Source organism: Notothenia coriiceps, unplaced genomic scaffold (assembly GCF_000735185.1).
Source record: "Notothenia coriiceps isolate Sejong01 unplaced genomic scaffold, NC01 NC01_scaffold00010727, whole genome shotgun sequence".
NCBI lineage: Eukaryota > Metazoa > Chordata > Actinopteri > Perciformes > Nototheniidae > Notothenia > Notothenia coriiceps.
In genome coordinates this window covers 295,676-304,029 of record NW_011343428.1, presented here as the reverse complement: position 1 = coordinate 304,029, position 8,354 = coordinate 295,676, and the positions used below count along the sequence as shown (strand labels likewise).

Here is an 8,354-nt window from a genome sequence, read left to right as displayed (position 1 = left end):
TCCTCAGCTCAGAGCCTGACCCCAAACATTGATGAACTTGCACCCAAGATGAGATGTCTCTGGCTTGAACTAGCATCACAGAGCAGCAAACTGAGTTTACATGGATGTTTCCTTCTGCACTTTATTTCTTGCGACAACAGGGCATNTGATGAACTTGCACCCAAGATGAGATGCCAAGTATCTGGCTTGAATTACATCAAAGAGAACAAGTGCAGAAGGAAACATCCATGTAAACTCAGTGTGCTGCTCTTTGATGTAATTCAAGCCAGATACTTGGCATCTCATCTTGGGTGCAAGTTCATCAATGTTTGGGGTCAGGCTCTGAGCTGAGGAGACCCTTAGGATGGAGTGAAGGTGTGCGTGCAATATACCGGCGGGCCAGTTAATAGTAATTCAAAATTATCCTGCGGGCCGAAATTAAATCCACCAAGGGCCTGACTTGGCCCCCGGGCCTTGAGTTTGACACATGTGGTTTAATGTATCAGTTTAGGGCTCAGAGAAATGTGATGTTGTGTCTCTGACCTTTTGAAGGACCCCATTTGGAGAAGTTTGTTCATAACTGCACCCTCCACCTCTCCGAAGAAGAGCCCTGTCTGAGAGAGGAGTTGTGTCAAAGCACACAGGCACACAAAATAATGAGAACAGCCAATGAAAAATAACTTTGAACTAATAAGTCTAACTAATTCGATTTTTCAAATTTTTAAAACTCGACAGAGAAAGACAAAAACTGGTATTTATATCAGGGCTGCTGCTGTGAGTGAAAAAAGTAGACCTTCTTCCTCTAACTTTCATCCTACATCCCTTTAAATCTTTCAGCTATCCTATTTGGAAGAGCGGCCCAGTGTTGCTCTACACACGCTCAAGACTTATGGAAAAACATTTAAAGACAACTGGAAAAGCTTAGATAAATGGGAGTCCTGTGTTCAGGTGTAAACTCATAGATGTATTTTACATGCACACAGTACCTGAGAGGGCTCCTCTGTGACGAGAATGAAGGCATTGTTGTCAATGAGATAGCAGTTAATGTCCTATCAGACAAGAGAATATAAGAAATGATGTTAACAAAACAACCTGAAAGAAAATAATTCAAACTTCAGAGCTGTGTGACTTTACTTACCGCGCTATCACAGCTAATGCCACATTTTCCATCCAGAGCGGTACACTGAGCAAAAAACAAAGTATTTATCTTCACACCTGATCACAGAGCTATTTTTGATGTAGAACAAAGCTGCAGTGATTGTTTTTTAGTTACCTGTCTGCAGGCCGTCCAGAACTTCCTCTGAAAGAACTCGAGCTTCATCTGGATCCCTACAGCTGAGCACAAGACCAAACATGTAAGAGACGGCATCACATACAAAAGTAATATCAATAAAATAATGATTTGAAAAATGGTTATGAGATTTGTTACCGGCAACGATTGGAGACTTTCTGTCATCGAGGAGCTGGATTGCAGTGCTGGCCAAGACCACACTTTTATTTTCTAACGCTAGAGGAAGAGCAGAGGATAATCAGATTACACTCTCTGCCCACTAGATGGTGCCGTTTACCCACAAGCCCCAGTTGGTTGCCTCTAAAGAAACCGCAGTACCAGTCCATTACATTACAGTTATGTCCAGCCAGAGCTTTTTATTCTACAGCCAGATGCCTTCAATAATTTTTAAATGGCCGCTGTGATAGGAAGAGTTCAGGTAATGGGAGGATGCAGTCATCATTAACAGAGCAAAAGGTGGTAAATGTCCAGAAGAGAGAAGCTGAATCCTCCATCCTCTGGCTCTCAGACAGAACGTGGGACACATTAACTGAATAAAAGCTGTGAGGGAAGTGAGCTGTGCTGCACACCCTATCAGGGGAAACCAGTAAAAACCACAATCCATAACAAAAAGAGGGACATAGAGAAAGACTGATTAAGTTGTTAAAAATGCTGAATAGCCCAAGCAACCACATGAAATCCAAAAGAGTAATTTGTATAATGCTGCACTGGATAATTGAAAGTATATTGAGATGGGTTCATAAAACGTTAGATGCAGATTACTGAGCTGCAATAGCTGGTGTAGTTTTGTGTGTGCTCACTGCTCAGGGAACTTTTAATTTGTACTGCACTTGAGCTTAACCTCTGGCTTCTGCATACCTGTGCTGAAGGGGATGGAGTACACAAAGGCCCCGGGGACCTGTTCTGCCGCTCGTTTGTACCACAGAGGGAAGTGATCGGCGTTAAACACACCCTCCTTTTCCTCCGCCGTCAGGAAGTCTCTGAGGAAGCAGGCAGAGCCAAATTGAGGCGACGAGGAGAGGATTGGATTCATCAAGCACAATCACAGAGTAATGATTAAAGACGTGTTGAGCAGCGGGACTCACTGATTGGACAGCTGATCGGCCGGGACAAACAGGTTGGTCCTCGAGAGGCCGGCGCGCGTACCCAGGAAGGCAATCTCCACTCCTTTGTCTGAGTTCCTGTTGGGGAAATGCAGAGCAGTGAAAAGTATTTGAATCTGAATGCTTTCATTCCCGACTGATGGTATAAACGCAATAATTAAATGCCACATTAAGGTTTGTCTGTCATAAGGTGTAGGACTTTTATAAATGTTTTCATGCAACATCACTCAGATCTGCTTCTCATTAATCTGAAGGCTTTTTTTCAAATATAAATTAAAGTAATATATATGTTTAAATAAAATAATCACAATTGCCAAAGCATTAATAACACATACCCTTCAACTATGCATTTTGGGGTAATGAACATCATATCAACATGTACATCAGCTCTTTAAAAAGGATTTAGAGTTAAAAGTTCACATTTCTTAAGTGTCTTAATATAACACTCAAATGTTCAGATGTGCATCGATTTTTCCCTATTTTACACTGGTTGTGAAAAACACCTCTATACCTAACGTCATTCTAAAGTTCAGCTGCAGATTATACTCAATGAGGCTTCAGAAATCTGCTATAAACAACAAGTGTGTCTCCAACATTGGAATGGCTATAAGAGGGAAATATTTAACACATCAAACAGAGATTATTTTCAGAGGAATTTGATTTCAGAAGTGTCTGTAAAAGCATGTGGGTGCCACTTTCTAAAAAGGCCTAAGTTACAAAGTATGCATATTAAATAAGCATACTTTGTAACTTATGGCTTTGTAAATGGTTTGAAATGCTTAATTGGAAAGACATTAATAAGAATGATTTTCGGTTGCCAGGTTGGCCGATGCTTCTTCTACTTGATCAACTTATTACCATTTACAAATGCAGACTTAATGGATTGTTGTGTCATCAATAATTTGCAAACATTATTCACTGCAGACGACTTGCAAACATTTACTGACGGCTTATTAGAAATCCCTAATAAACCTCCCTTGTTAATGACCAGCTGTTTGTAGATGTGGACTTCGAAAAACACATTAAATAGGGCCCAAAATGTTCTTACTCTGACTTGTTGAGGGCCAGTCCAGTCCAGTAGGCCTCCAGCGGAGCGGTGACCACAGCATCAAACAACACTTCCTGGATCAGTTCTCGGTCACCTGCAGAGAGTCCCAGAACATATTTTCATCTTTTATCCCTTCACACCAGTGGCAGCAGTGGCCAGAAGTATTAGGTTTTCAGCTTGTTTGTAAATATTTAGCATAAAAAGTACATTTGTACGGATATTTGTCCAATTCTACTGAATGTCATGTCTCAAAAACACCTTCAGGAAACTTCTTCAGATTTGGCACAAACGTTCACTTGGACAGATGTTGAACTGATTAGATGTTGATGTTCAAACGGTCACTGGGACCTCTAATTAAATAATTCATTTTCTTATTTATTTTAGACAATTTCTAATAGGATAAAATGATGAAGTGATGAACCTTTGGAGATACAAAGATGTAAACTGCACTGACTTGTTGTTGTTTAACTGTGTTTTTTATATTAAAGGCAGTAGTCCTAATGTATTTGTATTTTATATGCATGCCTTATAATGATAATTAGAATTTGATTACTGATAAACAGGCTCCATAGAGTTTATTCAGGTCCGTCTGAGACGTCTCTTACATTTGAGGTGTGTTCTGCGGCCCGTCATAAACATCTTGATGGCTTGAATCTGGGTCAGGTGTCGGTGCTCGTGCTGCTCCTCTGTGTTGCAGTAAGTCCTGTGGTCCAAACAGAGCCAGTGTTACATCACAGGCCTCCACATCCCCGATGAACACAGAGGGATAACCTACATAACGCATGATCGCCCGCTCCCATAACCCCAGCATTACCATTCATCTGCCAGGGCGACATCTGGCTGTTCCAGATCACGGAGCCCTGAAAAACACAAGTCAGTCACGCTTCAGCAGTGCCAGCCTGGGTGGACTGATACAAGAGCCCCAGTCAGAGTGACATGCGTTTCACTGTATTCACTAAATGACAGGGCTGGAGTGACATACCGGCTTCAACTGAGACATTTCCTCTGAAGAAGTACTTCCCATGACCTCTGGAGAGGGCCACCCCAACACTGGAGACACAAACACAATCAAACTTGAACTGAGACACAAACTGACAGGAAATCATTTCAGGAATGTATGGCCACTCTTCCCTCACCTGAACGGCGTTCCTTTGATGTCAGTGTAGAAATAGTCATTGTGCATCTTCAGGACACGCCTCTAAAAAACAAAAAGAAATGCAGATGAGATTTACTACTTAAATTCAGAAGAGACAACGAAGAGAACAACCCTCATCTGATAGGGAGGCATTAAAAGTCTATGTGCAGCCTCACCCCTCCATCCACCGTCTTCTTCACCTCCATAGAGAAAGTCCCTGTCCTCCTTTTTACCATAGCGTTGCGTAGCTGAAAGATAAAGCACTTTAAAAAGCACATCGAGCAGAGAAGTCGAGGCACGGTCACTGCAGCACACTGGATGTATCTGCCATGTCACTAGGATACTGAAAACGGTATCATACCTTAATGGTTCTTACAGTAGGGTTCAACTGAAATAGTAGATGCTTTACTGGACAAACTTATAAACATGAAGTCCGGTAACAATGTCAAATCAAGGGATTCTTTTGTTGCAGTCAAACAATGTTGCATGTACACAAAAGTACATCTAGTTGTTACTTTTATGCCACTTCCGTTCTAAATGTATGTTGTTAGGTTAAGATTTGTGTTTACTATAAAACCCAGATCATGTTATTCATTTAAAAAGAAAATGGATAATGCTATAATATGTTAAAAATATGTAAATTGCTTTGATATCCTCCGCAGAAATACAGTCCTATGGCTGGAAAACTGAATGATTGCCGATGTATTAGAGTGCCCTTGTTGTATGTATTTATGTACCAATTTCATTTAGTGTTGTTATTTTTCTTTAATGTAAAGTAATGTAGTTGTCCTGTGTATATATGTATTGCTTTTGGCTCTATGTCTTCGTCCTATGTATGTGATTTTTTGTATGCTGAAAATCAATAAACATATTGATAAAAAAAGAAAAAGAAAATGGAAATTGGAAAATGAATAAAATATATGGCGTTTTCGTAATTTGATGCAGTATCAAAAAGCATAATACCGCTCAATATAACATCTGTTTTAGGGGTCAGGCACGTACAATATCATCTTTGTCTTCCCACTCCACCTCGGAGAGATCCACGCTGCTGTAGTTGGGCTTCCTCCTCTTCTTGCCATCCTGATACTGCACAGGGGAACAACATATAAACACTTTAATGATCCATTTTATGTCATGAGATTTTATTTTAAATAACCACGCAAATCTGCATGTGACAGGTCGTTTTGAAATGTATGAGCTTGATATTAAAAAGCTTAACTGTAATCTGTCCTTTGTGTTTGGATGTTAACATGAACACTTGCTGTATGCTCTTATTTATCAAGCCTCGCTATGAAGGGTTTTGCTGTGTAATTATTTAACAAATCATCTGTGAAATTAACACTGTCATGTAAATTAAAAATAATTAATATGATTGATAGGATATCCACGCTTAAATACACCAAAGCATTAAACTGTACATGTCAAACTCTGCTACAGTATGACATCTGCTCCACAAGAAACAACCAGTCAATGACTACAACCACAGCACAGTTTTAGCCACAAGGAGACACTCACGAAACACAGACACACACACACACAGTTGCACAGAGAGGAATAGCACTACACTGGCACACACAGAGCTCCTGAGGAACCAGCGGTCCCAGGGCGAGCGGCTGTGGTCTCTGCCAGCGAGGGTTAAGTTACCTCTGGGAAATCTCAGGCCAGTCAGCCCTATGAGTGGCCTTTATCCCTGCATGCATACATCAAAGGAAAAGGTGGGGATTACAGATATATACGTGCCCATTGAGCCTCCTAACACATTCTTTTTCTGTGTGCCCTTGTGAAGTGGGCTTGTTACTTTTTTGTATACAATTTCATGGAAAAAACAAAAAGGAAAACTGGGTAAAGTCAGGGAATGCTGTGAGATTGTTCTGGTTTAAAAGCCATGTTAAGAAAGTGAGTTACCAAAGGCCTGAGGTCCGGGTGCATCAGGATGTAGCCGTTGTTTGTGATAGCAAAAGCGTACCCATGGATTCCTAACTGGAGACACAAAGTGAGATACACAAGGAAGAAGACTTCAATAATATATTCACAAAAATGAAATAATGTATTCACATTTTAAAGAACAGCTGACTGTACCATATGTTTAGGGATAAGCTTCATCAGCTCCTGCAAAGGGATGTCTGTTCCTGCAACCCCCAACAGAATCCCCTGGTTCTTCTGCATGAGGAGATCCAAAACACACACACAACTTTAGATGAGATCTGCACGAACATTAACCTAAAGCTCGTTAAATGCTGGTGAAAGTACCAATACCACAACATAAAGAAGACTCTTTTACAAGTACAAGTCCTGATTTCCAATCATACATCAGTAAAAGTAATGAATTATACTCAAAATGTACTTAAAGTATCAAAGGTCAAAGCGTGTTACATATGAAATGTCCTATGTCACTGATATATTAATATAGATGACAGTTTTAGATAGTAGTAATTAATCAATATGTTTACAACAAAAAGTAGACACATCAAAAACGATTAAAAGCCATTGTTTATTCTTTAATAATGTATTCAATTGAAGAGGTGTATCATATTTTATGTGTGTAACTTGCAACTGAAGCTGTCGAATAAATAAAGAGGATGAAGAAAGTAACTATGTCAATATTTTTCTTAAGTAAAGTATAGATAGTTTCCAACATCACGAGTCAACCACGTTCAATCACCGTTTCATTCTTTGTGCTGAAGACAGGCATGGCGACTGTGGTCATCAGACTTGGGCCCGATTTGTCCTTCAACTGAGAAAAAGAGAATTAGAAACCGTTGAATCTTTACCTGAGTAATCTAATTTAGAGGAGTATCAGCATGCTTTCTGATCAGGTTTGTTAGCATCAGTCAAAAACTGCTTAGAGAAAGAAGCACATTTAAACATGATGGGAGAACTTTTAGATTGACTCAGCATTTATTCATCAGCACACCTCATTAATTCTTAACAATAAAACACTGTAAACATACACTGTATGTGTACAGTGTTTTATTCAACACGAGTAGACAAGCTGAGACTCCGAAGAAAATGTGACTTCTCCCTCAACTATTACAGCAACATCTACAAAAATTGCAATTAACGATGTTTAACAATTTTAAAAAATCAAATAAAAAGAACAGCCGCCGTGGAAATGTTAATCAATGTTTGCCTGCGAAGAAAAAGCAATTTTGTTGGTTACAGCAGCTAATTACCAGTGAAGAGGCAGCCTAATTGACATGAAATTCAATTTAAATTCCCAGATAGAAAAGAGAGAAGCATGAGTTATTCAGCAGAGAATGACAGCTTCAGGGCTGGGTAATAAGAAGCCAAAAGTGTCTACAAAATGAAATACTGTGGTAGGGATCAGAAAAAAAGGTCTCACTACATCCTGGTACTATTTGACACCAAATTAATTAAAAATAAGAATCCAAATGAATTCCAGCAGAATCATACAGGGTCCTGGTCGCAGTCTTTCTGTTGTCAAACTGAACCGTGAGAGTCTCAAGTGACGCTCAGAGGACTCTGCAGGATGAAGCCTGACATAATTAAGCACATGAGCGCCGTTAAAGTAGGTCTACTATTCCCTCACCTCGAGCTGACACAGCTGAGTGTGCCTCCATCCTGTGTGTGCGTGATATTCATTTGTGTATGTTCATGTATGTGAAGCAAATAGCTGTGCACTGCAGTGTGTACTCTCCAACTTGACAAAATGAAGAATGGTGGGTTCTTAAATTCATCACAAAAAAACACACAATGGAAGTGGAAACTGGACTGCTGTAGTCCACACACACACACACACACACACACACACACACACACACACACACACACACACAC

The 8,354-nt window shown here is 40.0% G+C and overlaps 1 protein-coding gene across 3 annotated transcripts in view; it reads right to left on the bottom strand.

Annotated features, from left to right (window-relative positions):
• Positions 1 to 458: 458 nt before the first annotated feature.
• Positions 459 to 8,354, bottom strand: part of LOC104946165 (voltage-dependent calcium channel subunit alpha-2/delta-3-like) — a 28,140-nt gene continuing 20,244 nt past the window's right edge. For 2 of the 3 annotated variants that reach the window (XM_010771941.1, XM_010771940.1), the window contains 17 exons: positions 7,219 to 7,290; positions 6,636 to 6,716; positions 6,462 to 6,536; positions 5,559 to 5,642; positions 4,733 to 4,804; positions 4,558 to 4,619; positions 4,404 to 4,471; positions 4,236 to 4,281; positions 4,027 to 4,124; positions 3,422 to 3,515; positions 2,356 to 2,451; positions 2,129 to 2,250; positions 1,409 to 1,486; positions 1,253 to 1,314; positions 1,118 to 1,162; positions 966 to 1,028; positions 459 to 593 (listed from right to left, as the gene is read on the bottom strand). In XM_010771941.1, the coding sequence (XP_010770243.1) occupies positions 474 to 593; positions 966 to 1,028; positions 1,118 to 1,162; positions 1,253 to 1,314; positions 1,409 to 1,486; positions 2,129 to 2,250; positions 2,356 to 2,451; positions 3,422 to 3,515; positions 4,027 to 4,124; positions 4,236 to 4,281; positions 4,404 to 4,471; positions 4,558 to 4,619; positions 4,733 to 4,804; positions 5,559 to 5,642; positions 6,462 to 6,536; positions 6,636 to 6,716; positions 7,219 to 7,290 (1,338 nt within the window). In that variant the 3' untranslated portion in view covers positions 459 to 473. The remainder of the gene's footprint in view (positions 594 to 965; positions 1,029 to 1,117; positions 1,163 to 1,252; positions 1,315 to 1,408; positions 1,487 to 2,128; positions 2,251 to 2,355; positions 2,452 to 3,421; positions 3,516 to 4,026; positions 4,125 to 4,235; positions 4,282 to 4,403; positions 4,472 to 4,557; positions 4,620 to 4,732; positions 4,805 to 5,558; positions 5,643 to 6,461; positions 6,537 to 6,635; positions 6,717 to 7,218; positions 7,291 to 8,354) is intronic. The other variant, XM_010771943.1, reaches the window with a different exon arrangement.